At 42.5% G+C, this 18083-nt stretch overlaps 1 protein-coding gene across 4 annotated transcripts in view; it reads left to right on the top strand.

Annotated features, from left to right (window-relative positions):
* The window catches only part of fbxo30a (F-box protein 30a), a 36151-nt gene that overhangs the window by 10199 nt on the left and 7869 nt on the right, over positions 1 to 18083 (top strand). For 3 of the 4 annotated variants that reach the window (XM_072250749.1, XM_072250748.1, XM_072250750.1), the window contains exon 2: positions 7562 to 9701. In XM_072250749.1, coding sequence (XP_072106850.1) covers positions 7578 to 9701 — 2124 coding nt within the window. In that variant the 5' untranslated portion in view covers positions 7562 to 7577. The remainder of the gene's footprint in view (positions 1 to 7561; positions 9702 to 18083) is intronic. The other variant, XM_072250751.1, reaches the window with a different exon arrangement.

The raw sequence follows: 18083 nt of genomic DNA, 5'->3' as shown, positions 1-18083 counted from the left end.
AGAGGGTGCAGAATAGGTTTACCAGCATGTTGCCTGGATTAGAGGGCATGTGGCTGGACAAACTTCGATTTTTTTCTCTGGATTGGCGGAGGCTGAGGGGAGAGCTGATAGAAGTTTAAAGAGACATAGATAGAGTAGACAGAAGATTAATATTTTTTTCCCATGTTTGAAATGTCTAATACCAGAGGGAATGCATTTTGGATGAGAGGGTGTAATTTCAAAGGATATATGAGGTGCAAGTTTTTTTTTACAGAGTGGTGGGTGCCTGGAATGCACTGTGTGGGGTGGTGGTAGAGCAGATGCATCAGAGACTTTTAAGAGATGTTTAGGTAGTCACATGAATGCGAGGAAAATGGAAGGATATGGACATTGTGTAGGCAGAAGTGATTAGTTAGCTATTTGATTAATAATTCAATTGGTTTGGCACAACATTGTAGGCCGAAGGGCTTGTCCCTGTGCTCTACTGTTCTATGATTCCAGCGTCTGTAGTCTCTTATAGTTCGGATATTGACAGGACTCAGTACTTGCCTATTTAGTGACTCTTGACATTTCTAAGTGAGCAAGTCAGCTGAGACACTGCTTTCTGAGCCTCAATTTGGGGGCAAAGAAGATTGAATATTTACTTCAGTAGGGTAGGTGCACATTTTGAGTATTTGTTGGGTTGAGGTGTTTATGACAGGAATCATTAAATGGGAGTAGATATTAACATCTACTCATTAATGTATCAATTACATGGCAGTGGCAGAATGTGATGTTGCTCCGTCATCCTTGATTAATTCAGAAATAATGTTGCATATGCTCAATAGGTAAGATAATATCTGCAGAGGGACAACCAGGGAACCATTCAGATTGGTGATCCTTTGTTACACATCTAAATCCTTCCAAATATGAGCAGTTTCATGGATCACATCATATGAAAAATCTTAGGTGCCTGTTTGTGTTTCACTGAAACCTGAATGAGGAGAAAAGTTGGGAGGTAAAATTATCGGGGAACAAAACTGCTGCATGAGTGTTGCAGGGCTGATTCTAACATGGTAGTGCATTGGCTAGCATAATGTTGCCAGCGTTCTGAGTTCAATTCCTGCCACTGTCTATAAGGAGTTTATGTGTTCTCCCTGTGGCCGCGTGGGTTTCCTCCGGATGATCTGGTTTTCTCCCACATTCCATTGCAAAGACATACTGGTTAGTAAGTTGCTATGTTGGTGCATGCCGACACTTGCTCCTCAGCATATCCTCGAACTGTGTTGGTTGTTGATATAAACGATGCATTCCACTGTATGTCTTTATGTGCAAGTGACAAATAACAGCTAATCTTTAATCTTTAAGTGTTTAGAATCAATCTTGCAACACTTCTGCCAGCAACTCAGTGCTCTAGATTTGTCCTTCTTCCCCTAAAAACACTTAATTAACCAGTTGGCTCAGAGTGCAGTGTACATGAGGGTATTTTCATTGCCATGTTCATGTGGGAGAAGCACTCGCAAGTTAACAGAATGTGGCAGAATAAGCTGTGAATATTCGAGCTGTTGTTGGCCGGTAGTGAGGTGGCATCCACTCCAGACTGCAAGGCAAATAGTCCTAGGTTTGAATCTGGCTGGTTCCTTGCACATTTTCCATCTGTGTTGGGTTGAGCATTGAGCTAGCAACTTGGTCTCATTAAAAACAGACAAATGCTAAGGAAATGACAAAAAATGCCACCCGATGCACAACAAGGCACGAAAAAGAACAACAAAAATTAGAGCTGTCACCATTATTGGTATCATTAGTAGTCTTCTGACCATAAGGCAAAGGAGCAGAATTAGGCCATTTGGCCCATTGAGTCTGCTACACCATTCTATCATGGCCGATTTATTACCCCTCTCAACACCATTCTCCTGTCTCCTGAGTACAGGCCCAGAGCCACCAAATACTTCTTGTACGCCAACCATTTCATTCCTGGAATCATTTTTGCGAACCTTCTCTGGACCCCCTCCAATGTCAGCACATCCCTTCTTTGATAGCAGGCCCAAAACTGCTCACAATATTCAAAGTGTGGTTTGACACATGCCTTATAAAGCCTCAGCATTACATCCTTGCTTTTATGTTCTAATTCTCTTGAATGTGTGGCTGAGAAACTGGTGCAGGGAGCAGGGATTCAGATTTCTGGATCATTGGAATCTCTTCTGGAGAAGGCATGACCTGTACAAAAGGGATGAGTTACACCTGAACCTGAGGGGGACAATATCCTTGCGATCAGGTTTGCTAGAGCTGTTGAGGGTTTAAACTAATTTGGCAGAGGAATGGGAACTGGGTTGATAGGGCTAAGGATAGGGTTGTTGGTTTACAAGCAGAGGTGGTATATAGTGAGGCTGTCAGGAAGGACAGGCAGATGATAGGGCAAAATTGCAGTTGGTGGGATGAGTTGCAATGTAAAAGGGTGGATAAAATCAAAAGGGGTGTTGGATACAGGATTGAAGGTTTTATATTTGAGTGCACACAGTATATGGAGTAAAGGAGATGATCTTGTAGCACAGTTAGAGATTGGCATGTATGACTTTGTGGGCATCACTGAGGCATGGCTGAAAGAAGGTTATAGTTGGAAACTTAACATCCAAGGATACACATTGTATTGATAGGTCAGACAGGTAGGCAGAGGGAGTGGAGTGGCTCTGTTCAAAATAAATGAAATCAAGTACTTAGAAAAAGTTGACAGGATCAGAAGATGTAGAATCCTTATGGGTAGGATTGGTTCTGGAATGGTTACAGAATACTGGAAAATTGAAAATGCCACTCTGTTCTTCAAGAAGGGAAGAAGGCATAAGAGTGTAAATTATAGGCCAGTTAGCTTGTCCTCAGTGGTTGGAAGACATTGGAGTCGATTATTAAGGATGTGGTTTCGGGGTACTTGGAGGATCATGACAAAATAGGCATCAGCATGGTTTCCTTATTGGAAAATCTTTCCTGACACACCTGTCAGAATTATTTGAGGAAATAACAAGAAGGATAGACGCAGGAGAATTGGTTGATGATGTATGCTTGAATTTTTCAGAAGGCCTTTGACAGGGTGCCACACATGAAAATGCTTAGCAAGAGCCCATGGTATTACAGGATTGATACTAGCATGGATAGTGTATTGGCTACTTGGCAGGAGGCAGAGTGGGAATAAAGGGAGCTTTTTCTGACTGGCAGCCGGTGACTAGTGGTGTTCTGCCGGGGTTGGTGTTGATCGGTGATTTGGATGATGCAATTGATAGCTTTGTGGTCAAGTCTGCGGATGATATGAAGATAGGTGGAGATGCAGGTAGTGCTGAGGAAGCAGGGAGACTGCAGAAGGATTTAGACAGATGAGAATGGGCAAAGAAGTGGCAAGTGGTATACAGAGCTGGGAAGTATAAAGTCATGCACTTTGGTAGAAGGAATATAAGCTTTGACTATTTTCTAAATGGGGGTATGGGGTGTGGTGGGGTGGAATTTAAAAATCAGAGGTGCAAAGGGACTTGGGAGTCCTCATGCAGGATTCCCTGAAGGTTAACTTACAGGTTTTCTCAGTGGTGAGGAAGGCAAATGCAATGTTAGCATTCATTTTGAGAAAGCTAAATATAAAAGCAAAGATGTGATGCTGAGGCTTTCTAAGGCACTGGTGAGGCCTCACTTGGTGTATTGTGAGCAGTTTTGGACCCCTTATCTAAGAAAGGATACACTGACATTGGAGGGGGTTAGAGGAGATTCGTGAGAATGATCCTGGGAACGAAAGGCTTATTGTATGAGGGGTGATTGACTCTGGGTCTTTATTCACTGGGGTTTAGAATTACTGGCGATCGCATTGAAACCTATCGAATGATGAAAGGCCTAGTTAGAGTGGATGAGGAGAGGATGATTCCTATGGTGGGGGGAGTCTAGGACCAGAAGCACAGCCTCAGAATAGAGGGACGTCCATTTAGAACAGGAATGAGGGGGATTTCTTTAACCAGAAGGTGGTGATTCTGTGGATTTTGTTGCCACAGGTAGCTGTAGAGGCCAGGTCATTGGGTGTATTTAAGACGGAATTTGATAGGTTCCCGATTGGTCAGTGTGTGAAAGGTTGTAAAGATATTTTCAACAGAGCCACACCACTCCCTCTGCCTTCCTGCCTGTCCTATCAGTACACCTCCCTACACTGTATTCCATACACCACCTCTTTGCCCATTCTCCTAACCTTTCTTAAGTTCTGCTTGCTTCCTCAACTACCCGCCCCACCACCTTTGTTCATATAATTTGCAAATTGGCCATAAAGTTATTAATTATGCCATCCAAATCATTGGCATATAACATGAAAATAAGCAGTCTCAACACCGACCCCTGCAGAACACCACTAGTCACTGATAGCAAACCACAAGAGGTTCCCTATGTTCCCACTATTCGCCTCCTACCAGTCAGCTAAGCTTTCCTTTCTTTCCTGTATTGCCTTGGGCTCTTATCTTGTTAAGCAGCCTCATGTGCGGTACCTTGTCAAAAGCCTTCTGGAAATTCAAGTAAACAACATCCATTGACTTGTTTTTTTACTCAAAGAATTCCAACAGATTTGTCAGGCATGATTACCCCTTAAGGAAGCCATGCTGATTTTGGCCTCTTTTACCATGTGCCTCCGAGTACCCCAAAACCTCATCCTTAATAATGGACTCCACCCTCTTCCTAACCACTGAGGTCAGATTAACTGGCCTATAATTTCCTTTCTTCTGGCACCCTTCTTAAAAAGTTAATTAATATTTGCAATTTTCCAATCCTCCAGAACCATTCCAGAATCCAGCAATTCTTGATAGATCATTACTAATGCCTCCATAACCTCTTCAACTACTTCTTTCAGAGTCCTGGGGTGCAGTCTATCTGGTCCAGGTGACTTGTCTACCTTCAGATCTTTTGGCTTCCCAAGTGCCTTCGTTAGTAGGAAGTACACTCACTTCTGACCCCTGAGATTTGAATTTTGGGCACAGTGATGGTATCTTCCACAGTGAAGACTGTTGCAAAATATTCTTAAGCTCACTCACCATTTCTTTGTCTCCAGTGGTCTGACATTCATTCTCCAACCTTGCTTTTACTCTTTATACATCTGAAAAAACATTTGGTATCCTCTTTTATATTATTGACTAGCTAACTGCATTCATTTTTTCTCGCTTTGTGATTTTTTAGATGCCTTTAGTTGATTTTTGAAAGCTTCCCAATTCTCTAACTTCCCACTAATTTTTGGTATATTATATGCCCTTACTTTTATGCTGTTTTTTTGACATCCCTTTTTAGCCACGGTTGCCTTGTCCACCCTTTACAATGCTTCCCGTTCTTTGGGAGGTATCTATCCTATGCCTTTCGAATTGCTTCCAGGAACTCCCACCATTTCTGTTCTTCCATCATCCTTGCTATTGTCCCCTTCCAGTTGACTGTGGCCAGCTCTGCTTGTGTGTTTTCCTATTGCAAAGTCAGCTTTCATTTCTATAGAATCATTAGCTTAGTGAAAATATCCCAGGGGACTCCACAACATGCAGTCAAGCAAAATTTAAAACCAGGTCACAATGGGCACAGTGGGTAAGTGGCGAAAAACCCAGTAAATTAGATATTCGCAGAGTGTAATGGACTTATTCACAGAGCATGGAAGACAGTGGAGAAGGGAGGGAAACTAGGGATGTCAGAGGCCAAAGTTGTAGGAGGTGTCTTAGGTTTAAGGTGAGGAGTAAGAGGATTAGAGGGGACATGAAGTTTTTTTTCACCCAGAGGTTGGTTACAGTGTGAATACTGAAAAGGTGATACTTGCAATCAAGACGGACATTTGAATATCACTATGGCATAGAAAGCTATGGGGCCTGGTGGTGGTGAATGGGACTGATACAGATGGCAAGGACATGTTGTTCTGTTTCTGCAATCTAGCAACTGTATTGGAGGCCTATAACTGTGGCAAGTCATTCTTTACTGTACAAACCTTTGCTTCCTGCTCCCTGGTTTAATAGATACCTATGTGACAGTGTTTGCTCTTTTGTGAGGGACCTACATTTGCCTTCATGTTTTATATCCATCTGTATTCAACTCTTCATCTATTTTTATAATTTCTTGCTAGTTTAATCTCATTTTTTCACTGCTATCATTTTCTTGGACATCTTTTGGGAAATCTGGAAGGGCTCCCTATGTCAGGTCCTAAGCAAGAAAAGAGGAATAACCAACAAAACAGTGAACAAAGTTTACAATGCTCTGTCCTTTGCTCACCCCAACCCCTCCCACTGGGCACAGGAAAGGACACAACATTGTAAAGGCAGAGGTGAAAGGTGAGAAAGAGAGCATTAAAATAGTTGGTAGTAAATGTACAGCACAAGAGATGGAAAGAAGTTAAAACAATTTTATTACGAACATATTAGGGATATTATTGACCAACTAACACTGTTTATATCATTCACTTGGGTAATGAGGAAGGTGGTGGGTCACAGGCTGAGAAATCAGTTAAAGGCTTCTGTCACTGTTCTATCCCAAAGCCTCGAAACAGGCCTGTGAAGCTTAACACTTCACAGAGCTGTGATTGGAGTTCAGTTTCTGCCACCGTCTGTAAGGAGTTTGTACGTTCTCCCTGTGACCACATGGGTTTCCTCCCGTATTGCAAAGACGTATGGATTAGGATTAGTGAATTATGGGCATGCTATGCTGGCACTGGAAGCATGGTGACGCTTGTGGGCTTTGACCCCAGCACAGTCCCTGGACTGTGGTAATGGTGCTAAATGATGCATTTCCACGTGCATGTGACAAATAAAGCTAATGTTTCTTCCTTTCAAAACACTTTATAGCCTATAAGTATTTATGGAAGTCTCGTCATATTAAAAGAAAAATCAGCGGGTGATTTATTCATAGATCTGCGCACATGTGGTAATTAGTTACTGACTGTGATCTGTTTCTGTGATATGATTGAGAGAGAAACATTGGTCAGGACACCAGGGATAGTTTTTTCCTCTCTCTCCTCTCCCAAAAAATCATTAATGCTGAGATGGAACTTTAATATCTTATTTGAGATGCAGCATTTCCAATAAGTGACACATTGAAGACAGTCACAGGGAGTTGTGTGTGTGTGTGGCTGACCCTACATCCATTTGAATTTGGTGAGAGTGCTGGTGACTGAGCAGGTGGGGATAAAACAGTGTCAAGAGAGTTAATCCCATCACACCTGCACTGGCAGAATGGTCACCTCCAGTTCCTATGTAACAGGCTTGCTTACCCTGAACCGTGGGTTTTAACGTTACTGACATTGACTTGTGATTCATGGGCAGCACAGTAGCATAGCAGCTCGCATAATATATTACAGCGCCAGCAATGGTGGGGAATCAATTCTGCTGCTGTTCATGAGGAGTTTGTATGTTCTCCCTGTGACCACGTGGCTTTTTACCCACATTCCATAGAGATAGGGGTTAGTAAGTTGTAGGTGTGCAAGGTTGACACATAGCAACACCTATAGGCTGTCCCAGCACATCTGCGGATTGTTAGTGGTTGATGCATTTCACTGTATGTTTTGATGTACATGTGACTAATAAAGCTAACTCTAGTTTTATTAATATTTGTTCAATCAATTGTCTGTACACAGGGCTGGACCGGATACAATGGAACAACACCTGCACTGCTTAAACTGCGTAAGCCGGCGCTGTATGGTCCGGCCGGAGGAGAACGTGTCCTGCGACCTGATTGGCTGCCCCTTGGTATGTGGCGCTGTCTTCCATTCCTGCAAAGCAAGTGAACACCGCCTGCTGTGCCCGCTTGAGCGGGTGCCATGCCTTAACAGTGAGTTTGGCTGCCCGTTCATCATTGCACGGAACAAGCTTGGCGAGCACCTGGAGCTCTGCCCCGCTAGTGTCGTCTGCTGCACGATGGAGTGGAATCGCTGGCCAGTCAGCTACGCTGACCGCAAGTCGTATGAGAGCCTGAGCAAAGACTGTGATGGGGTAGAGCAGCTGGACATGGCATTGGCCCTTCAGGACCAGAGAATGCTGCTGGAATCGCTCAAAGTGGTAACTACTGCCTCAAGTACAGCTGCTAAGCCATTCCGAAATGTGGAGCAGGCTCCTGTTGTCCCGGCGCTGAGGGATGAAGCTCCCTCCAGCAGCTTGCTGTCTGCCAATGAAGAGGCCTACAGTGAACTGTATCGGGCAACGGTTGAAACCACAAGGACTTTAGCAGTGGCCCTCGACCTCTTGAACAATGCTGCTAAAGAGCCAGAGGAGTCAGTGAACAGTCAATTGCCTGAGGGGTGGGCTGAAAGAGATGGAGATGTTCAGGCTGATGAGGAGGAACGAGCTAAGGAGCTGCACTGTGCAGAAGACAGTGATCGCCGCAGAACTGTTGCAGGAGGAGGAGCGGAGGGTAGCACAGAGCATGGCTCTGTGGTAGGCGGGCTGCCGTGGAGAGACTGGGGTTTGTATGTGGAGGAGAATGGGCTTCATGCATTGTCGGGCATGGTGACTGGAGCAGATGAGAGAGTAGGTGGATGCATTCAGGTAAAGACAAGTTCCTTGTGCAATGGTTTCCATGAGGCAGATGTGGATACTTCCACGCTGGATCCACAGGGAATAGACTCGTATGATAGTGACCAGCCAGCAGAAGAGGTGATGAATGGCTCGTGTCATGTAAATGACATTGACGATGGTGGCAGCCCTTCGGAACCTGATCACTTCTTGCCTGTCTTCGCACAGCTGCTGACCGTGGAGAGCTTGTTGAATGCGGACCATCTCCAGGAGGGGCCCCTGCTTTCTGATGCTTGTGGAGTGGGGAAGATAGCTGGTAGGTGTGGGGAGCGTCAGATGTTGAAGAATGCCACCACATTCAAGCTGTTCGAAGGACACAATGGTCGTCGGGCATACCTGGGTGACACAAATTGGTACAGAAGGAAAATGGAAAGCAAAGCAGTGGATACATCAGACCTGGAGGTAGATGATGACCCTCTGGAGCTTCAGGGGATTGACCTGATCACTGCTGCTTTGTTGTTCTGCTTGGGAGACTCTCCTAGTGGTAGAGGGATTTCGGACAGCCGCAGTGTTGACGGAAGCCACATTGATTTGGGCACGCAGACCTTCTCCTTTCCAGCAGCCATATTAGCTACCAATACCATGGTGGGAGAGATTGCTTCAGCATCTGCATGCGACCACGCAAACCCTCAGCTGTCCAACCCGAGCCCCTTCCAGACCTTGGGGCTGGATCTGGTCCTGGAATGTGTGACCAGGCACCAGAGCAAACAGCGGTCCATGTTCACTTTTGTGTGTGGTCAGTTCTTCAGGAGAGACGAGTTCCCTTCACACTTCAAGAATGTGCACGGGGACATTCACGCCGGCCTCAATGGCTGGTTAGAACACAGATGCCCTTTGGCCTATTATGGCTGCACCTACTCTCAGAGGCGTTTCTGTCCTTCCACCCAGGGCTCCAGAGTCATTCACGACCGACATCTGAAATCCTTTGGAATCCAGCCTTGTGTGCCATCCATTTTGTTGGACACGCCGGAGTGTCGGACTCCCAGCACAGGACTGGCAGTGGATCAACTGAGCAGACTGCCCTTTGAGATTTTGCAGCACATAGCTGGATTTCTAGATGGGTTCAGTTTGTCTCAGCTCTCAGAAGTTTCACATTTAATGAGGGACGTGTGTGGGAGTCTGCTGCAGGTCCGGGGAATGGTTCTCCTACTCTGGGAAAAGAGGCACAACATTCATGGACATACTTCTTGGAAAACAAAAGGCAAGGTTTGTGATCTTTGTTTTCAGTTTTCCTCTTTTTCAGATGTGTGTAAGCTATCTAAAATCTGCTTCAGGAACAGAGACCATGAGATGTAGGAGCAGAATCAGGCCATCAAGTCTGCACCACAATCTATCATGGCTGATTTATTATCCCTCTCAACTCCATTCTCCTGCCTTCTGCCCATAACTTTTGAAGCCATTATTAATCAAGACCCTATCAGCCTCTGCTTTAAATATACCCAGCGATTTGGTCCCTACAGCCGTCTGTTTCAATGAATTCCACAGATTCACCACAAACTTTAACTATCTTGTTCAATGGGAGTAGGTTGATACGGTTAAAAAAAGGTCTCTCCTTTCAGATCAGGTCATGAAAAATAATTAAGGTAATTTGCGGCCTTTGTCAATGTCACTTTGTTAAATATACTTAAGAGTCAAAATTGTCTTGGAAGCCTTTTGCAAAAGGATTGTAGTCTATTTTAAGTTGGGTGACCTGCAAGGGGTGTGCAACAAAACTGGCTTAAGAGTTGTTCAATAGATAGGGTCAAAATTTATTCCATCATCCTTGGAGTTCCCTGCACACTTCAGAAACATGCATGATAACGTTCATGATGACCTCAATAGCTGGTTCGAGCACAGATGCCCTTCAATGTGCTGCAGTACAGATATTGCCTGTACCTCGTCTCTCCTCTGAATTTTGGTCTGCCTTTGAGTGAAGGGGGATTGCTCTGTTAACTGACATTGGTGGCTTAAAATTATGATCACCTCTCATAAGGAAGCAGGAAATATAAAGATAATTGAGCCTTGACCAATGTACTGACATGTAAGTGAGTTCATCAATCTTCCTTTGAGTTGGTTATGACTTCAGTCAAGGCAGAATGGACACTTTGATCTGCATTGACTTTAGTTCTATGTGGGCTGCTAATAGCCTCAGAGTAGAAGGAAGTCCCTTTAAATCAGCGATGAGGAAGAATTTGGTGGTTGGTGAATCTGTGGAATTCATTGCCACAGATGGCTGTGGGGGCCCAAGTCACTGTGCATATTTAAAGCAGAGGTTGATAGGTTCTTGATTAATGAAGGAGTCAAAGATTATGGAGAGAAGGCAGGAGAATGGGGTTGAGTGAAAAATTAATCAGCCATGATAAAATGGAGCAGCTTCAATGAGCCAAATGGTCTAATTCTGCTCCTACATCGTATAGTGTTATTGTTTTATAGATTTGTATTCTTTCTAGTTAAAGGGTCTTTCTGCACAGACTGCCTAAAACAGTAGTGATCCTTGTCAACCTGTTGCAATTTTGTTTTGTACTTTTCTATAACTAAAATGTTACTTGTCTTTTTTGTGAAGCTTTTACTGCATTGACGCAGTTGAGAACACTGGGTCTTACTGGAAACGGAGCAGTGTGGTAACAAAGCTTTCTTTTAAATGGTGCTAATCTGTTAACAATTTCAAAGGATTAAGCAATGTGTTTTGACTCAAGTCTCTAGAAATTGTTGCTTGACTTATCTCCCCCTTGTGCCTTTTTCAAAATATTGCACATTAATTGGCATTAAACAATCACAGAAAGTCAAGGCCGAGCCATGAAAGAATTGCTGTTTTAATGTATAATTAGTTGTCAATCAACATGAGCAACTTTTAAATGGAGGTTGTACCCTTGACGATAGTTGATTTGCTTTGGCAGATTTTCAAAAAAGGCTTGTTTTGCTGGCTTTTCCTTTATTTAATCTTTACCTTTTTGGGTAGACTATAATTCATTTTATTTCTCAGTTTATTTTCCTTTATCATACTTCATTCCATTTGGTTGAAGAGATATGCTGTTTATCTTGCTGTTTATTGTGGTCTCAGGTCTCACCCTTCACTGGTTTCACTGGCATTTCCAGCAAATTATGTTGCAGAGGACTACCATAACTCACGTTGTTTCCCTATAACATAATGCCCTCTCATATTATCCATTGGAAAAAGGCACTGGCTTTTCACTCTATGCTCCTTATCACCTTATACATGCCTATTGCCTCTCATCCTCCTTTGCTCCATAAGATGTGCTTTCTAGTCCAGATAATGATGGATTTTAATTGTGTGAAGTGATCCATCAGTGAAGAAAGATGGAGAGATGTTGCAGACTATATGTCAGAACCCTGAAGTGTGTCAGGAACAGCGATATCAATGTTTAAAAGTGATGAGAAATGATAAGGGACAGTTAGAATAGTAAATGGGTCACTGAGCTTCATAAATAAAGGAACATATTAATGAACCGTGACAAAACGTAACTAGAACATTGTCCAGTTCCGATCCATACATTCGAAGAAGGATATAAGATATAAGAGAGTGCAAGAAGAACTGATGAATTTAGTTACAAGGTTAGACTGACCAAGCTGAGTTCTTTTATATTAAAGTTTGCTGCACCTAAAAGGTTAGAATCCATCTGGAAAATTTAGGTGCATCATAAATTTATTTTTGTTTAGAGGTCACAGCCCTTGCAGCCCAAAGAGCCCACACTGTCAGTTATACCCATGTGGCCAGTTAGCCTGCTAACTCGTACATCTCTGGAACGTGGGAGGAAGCCCACATGGTCATGGGGAGAACATACAAACTCCTTACAGACTGGCAGGAAATGATTCTGGGTTGCTGGCCCTGTAATAGCATTATGCTAACTGCTATGTTGTTGTGCTGTGTTTTTAGGCAGCAGTACAGTGCAGGACATTAAAAAAAATACTAGAATTTACTCATATATATATATATCCTGTGATCAATCTCATGAATGGTCCCATAAGTCTTACCCCTAATACTTCTCCCCCCATGCCAATGCACACACAATGACAGAGGAACTCGGCAGGTCAGGCAGCATCTATGGAGAGGAATAGAAAGTCAACGTTTTGGGCTGACACCCTTTGGGCTGACTTCCCGTTTTTCACCTTCCCCTCCCTTGGGCACTTCACAGCATGGTATCAGCAATTTTTTTTTTTTTTTTAATTTTATTTTTATTTGGATAAGGAATTCACAAATATCATGTACTTTTTTCACACATATAACCTTTTCCATTTTTTTATATGTATAGAACTATATTTATATATTCTTAAGTACACATTGAGATGATATAAAAGGAAATTAGACACTTAAATAGATAATTATGTACTGTGGTAATTCTAATCTATTAGGCTAAGTAATGGTATTAGTTGTTAAGAAAAATAGTAATAATAGTTTCCATATAACTCTTCTGGACCATTTCCACTGGTCCAAAATGTTGTATGTAAGCCTATGTAACAACCATTGTAGGTGTTTATATCCTAATTTGTTCATGCTTGCTACTGCCCGCAGACGTAATTATCCAATCCCTATGTACTTATTTACTTAATTTTTTCATTTTTTATCCCTTTCCCCAATTTTTCCCTTTACTTGTGTTAATTCTCTATTTTCCAAAAGAAAACAAAAAAAAAAACATTTAGACTAGGGGTGCTTACGTTAGCAATATTACTGTGTTGATGAGAAGAGCAGTATAAATCATTAGGAGAGTCATCTAAAGTCTGCTTGCATTGGGGTTATATATTCAATCCATTTATTCCAGATTTGATAAAATTTTTCTTTTTGAATTCTCAGGGAGTAAGTCAACTGTTCCATTTTAAATATTTCCAAGATAATTTCGTGCCAATCTTCTAATGTAGGTGGTATTGGATTTAGCCACTTTCTAGTGATTGATTTCTTACTTGCCGCTAAGAGGGCCTGCAGCAACTTTATATCTTCCTTCTGTTCAAGAAACAATACATGCCCCAAATAGAGCGTCTCAAAGTTCAGAGGTATCTGGGACCTAAGTACCTTAACTAATGTTCTATGAATACCTTCCCAATATAGACTTAATTTAGGGCAATCCCAGAAAATATGAAAATGATTTGCCTCCTTGGAGCCGCACCTTCTCCAACACGTCGCATTTGTATCTTTATATTTTTCCTGATATGGGGTCTTGAAGTATCTTATGTTTTTCCAACAATGTTCTCTCCAAGTCAAAGAATTAGTCGAGGACCATTGAAAGCTGCAGATTTTCCCCCAAGCCTCCTCTGAAAGTACCAACCCTGCTTCTTTCTCCCACTTCTCTTTAATATACAGTGTATTTACATTTTTAGCATGGGAGAGTGCATTATATAATCGAGAAACTGATTTACTAGGTATTGAACTGCAAGCCGAATTCAGAATCTTGAAAAATTCTAATTCTACTGTTGATAGGTCTATATATCTACAACTCAGGTTAACATAGTTTCGTACTTGAAGGTACCTAAAAAAGTCATTGTGTTCTAGGCCATGTTTGTCCTGCAGGATTTGGAAACTTTGTAATACTCTTTTATCTATAAATGAGAGGTAGGTTGTAAGACCTTTCTTTATCCATAGCTCAAATCTTTTATCTCCTCTGTTGGGAAGGAATTCGGTAACATATGCACACCATCTAAAGAGTTTTAACATGTTATTAATTCCACATGAATTAACCACCTTCTGCCATACTTTTAATGTAAGATTTATCCAACTGTTTTTAAATTTTTCCAACTGGGCCATCAATCCTTTGTCAGCTATTGCGGCCTGTAGAGGAAAACTGTCAACTAATCCAAATTCGATTTCCTTCCATCTAGCCTTATATTCCCTATTACACCAATATAACAGAGGGGTTATCTGTGAGGCATAAAAATAATTTCTCAGGCAAGGAAGAACCATACCTCCTCCTTCCTTCCCTAACTGTAAGGTGTTATATCGAATTCTAGATTTCTTTCCTTGCCAAATGAAGCAGGAAATCCATTTATCCCATTCCCTGAATTGATTATCATCCACCTCCACCGGTAAAGTACGGAAAAGATACAATAACCGAGGAAGAATATTCATTTTTATAGTATTTATCCTTGAATTTAAACTTAAAAAGGGGATAAGATTCCATCTATGCATATCTGCTTTTATCTCTGAGATTAATGGCCCATAATTTACCTGTGACAGTGTTGAAAGATCCTTCGGCAGGGTTATTCCTAAATATTTTAATGATTTAGCTTCCCACTTAAGATCGTGTGTATCCTGTAATTTTTTGGATGGTGTATAATTTAGGGACATAACCTGCGTTTTCTTTACATTTATTTTATAACCTGATATTTTCCCAAAGTCATCCAACAGTGTAAACAATCCTATAAATAATTTTTCTGGTTCACTCAGATAGACCAAAACATCAGGTATCAGCAATTTCACAAATGAACGTAACTGAGAAATAATGGATATACACTCTTCTGGGATCCGGGATTCAAGATCTTGAACCTTGTATAGCTTCATTTCACAAGCTGTGGATTTATGGTACAATCCATGCCCTCTGTGTTGAGCGTGCTACTGTGTGTCACATTACTTAAACCTCTGTTAGTAACCTGAATGGTCCAGAGGCTGGCCACCTAACTGTCAGAGCTCAGAATATTGTCCACCAACTAATGGGGCAAGAGTTGCAGGAAACCTGGGTCTGTGGCTGCATTAGAGATTGGGGCAGGTGATATCTGGAATGGAAATGATTTAGAGTACGGCATCATAGACAACAGACTAGTCAAATTGAAGTTCAGTTTGTCATAGAGCAGTATGGGACAGAAATAGGCCCTGTGCCCCATCCTGTCCCTGCTGAACTGTTATTCTGCATAGTCCCATTGACCTGCATCGGGACCATAGTCCTCTATACCCCTACCGTCCATGTACAAAAAGGTGGATGTATTTTGCATGTCAAGTGAATAATCCCACCTGGAAACAGGCTGAATGTCGTGAGGTGAAGCAAGCAATGGAAGATTATGAGAACAGAATGCTAGTTAACAGTGGGAACTTGAGTCTTCAGTAGGCAGTGATTAGGAAAAGGGTGCGTCTGATTAGAGTTAAAGTGGGACCATGGAGGATGAGGCTGTGACTGCAATAGCTGAAATATTTTGTATTGATCTTCACTGGCCAAGAGAATGCTGTCCAAATCTTGGCTGAGGGCAAGTTGGTTGAACTAGTGGATGTGGTGAAACTTCAGCTCATGGGATTAGAACAACTGGCTGTGTTCTAAGGAAAACTAACATGACTTGTTCAAACTAAATTGAGGTTGGATTTTTACTAATAGGGGAGGTTAATAAATACAATAGTCATACAGAATAGCAACAATGAGGTATCCATCCATATTAATCCATCTTCTAGCACTTAACCTATAGCCCACAAGTAATTCAAGTGCTTATTGAGACACACATTAAATGTAGTCAGCAACTCTTTCCACTCTCTCTCTGGCAATGCATTCCAGGTACTCACTGGGTGATAAAAGTACCCCTCTGATCTCTTAACTCCTTACCCTAGATCTATGTCCTTTAGTTGTATTCATCTTTTGTTGATGATGAGATTATCAGAAGGGATTTCCTGTATTTAAATCAAAGGCTGGTGAATAAACTGACACCCCTGTAAGTGAACGCAGCAGGCCAGGCAGCATCTCTAGGAAGACGTACAGTCGACGTTTTGGGCCGAGACCTTTCGTCAGGACAAACTGAAAGAAGAGCTAGTAGGAGATTTGAAAGGGGGAGGGGGAGATCCAAAATGATAGGAGAAGACAGGAGGGGGAGGGATGGAGCCAAGAGCTGGACAGGTGATTGGCAAAAGGGATATGAGAGGATCATGGGACAGGAGGTCTGGGGAGAAAGAAAAGGGGGAGGGGGGAAAACCCAGAGGATGGGCAAGGGGTATAGTGAGAGGGACAGAGGGAGAAAAAGGAGAGAGAAAGAATGTGTGTATATAAATAAATAACAGATGGGATATGAGGAGGAGGTGGGGCATTAGCGGAAGTTTGAGAAGTCAATGTTCATGCCATCAGGTTCGAGGCTACCCAGACAGAATATAAGGTGTTGTTCCTCCAACCTGAGTGTGGCTTCATCTTTACAGTAGAGGAGGCCATGGATAGACATTCCGTCTGGGTAGCCTCCAACCTGATGGCATGAACATTGACTTCTCAAACTTCCGCTAATGCCCCATCTCCCCCTCGTACCCCATCCATTATTTACTTATATACACACATTCTTTTTCTATCTCTCCTTTTTCTCCCTCTGTCCCTCTCACTATACTCCTTGTCCTTCCTCTGTTTTCCCCCCCTCCCCCTTTTCTTTCTTCCTAGGCCACCTGTCCCATGATCCTCTCATATCCCTTTTGCCAATCACCTGTCCAGCTCTTGGCTCCATCCCTCCCCCTCCTGTCTTCTCCCATCATTTTGGATCTCCCCCTCCCCCTCCCTCTTTAAAATCTCTTACTAGCTCTTCTTTCAGTTGGTCCTGACGAAGGGTCTCGGCCCGAAACGTTGACTGTACCTCTTCCTAGAGATGCTGCCTGGCCTGCTGCGTTCTCCAGCAACTTTGATGTGTGTTGCTTGAATTTCCAGCATCTGCAGAATTCCTTGTGTTTGCCCCTGTAAGTGGTGACAATGGAGAGGAAATTGGTTTATGGATGAAGGTCATGTCACATGGGATTTTTGTTTAGAGGGAAGGTGTACCCTATGGGTCAGTGTAGGTTTCATTGGCTTTGGTTGTATGTGATGACTTGGAGCTGTGTGTACAGGATGAAATTAAAATCGATGGAGTTTGTATGTTCTCCACGTCACCGCGTGTGTTTCCTCTGGAGGCTCTTGTTTCCTCTCACATTCCAAAAACATACTGGTTAGTGGGTGTAATTGTGTAGCGCAGCTTGTTGGGCCAGAAGGACCTGTTACTGTGCTGTATCTCTAAATAAATGAAATCTAAGACATTAAACTTGGTAGAGTGCTACCTGAAGAAAATATTAAGAAGTACAGTCGACGTTTTGGGCCGAGACGTCGACCGTACTTCCTATAGATGCTGCCTGGCCTGCTGCGTCCACCAGCATTTTGTGTGTGTTGCTTGAATTTCCAGCATCTGCAGATTTCCTCGTGTTTGCGAAAATATTAAGATGCTGGTAGAAAGGGCAAATAAATAGATATTAATGGAGGGAAGTTATCCATTATTATAGAAAGATGGAGAGATGTTGCAGACTAGCTGGCAGAACCCTGAAGGGTGCTGGGAGCAGAGGCATAAATGTGCCTAAATGTTTACAAGTATTAAGAAATGATGAGGGAGCAGTTAGAACAGTAAATAGATTACTTTACATAAGTTCCTTCTTTCGGTTAGAAGGTTGACACAATGTGGTGGGCTGAAAGGACCTTTACTGTGCTGTACTATTCTGTTCTAATACTGAGTTTCATAAATACAGGCATGTACTAAGAAACCTTTATAAAATGTATCTGAAGCATTGTCAGTTTCTAGTCTGTATGCTAAAAGAAGTTGTGAAGATGTAAAAGAGTGCAAGAAGGATTTATTAAGAACGATGAGTTTAGTTATAGTGAACGCAAACAGGAATTCTGCAGATGCTGGAAA

This window comes from Mobula birostris, chromosome 2 (genome assembly GCF_030028105.1).
Source record: "Mobula birostris isolate sMobBir1 chromosome 2, sMobBir1.hap1, whole genome shotgun sequence".
Classification (NCBI taxonomy): Eukaryota; Metazoa; Chordata; class Chondrichthyes; order Myliobatiformes; family Myliobatidae; genus Mobula; species Mobula birostris.
Note: the sequence above shows the minus strand (reverse complement) of the source record. Positions and strands in the feature narration are given on the sequence as shown.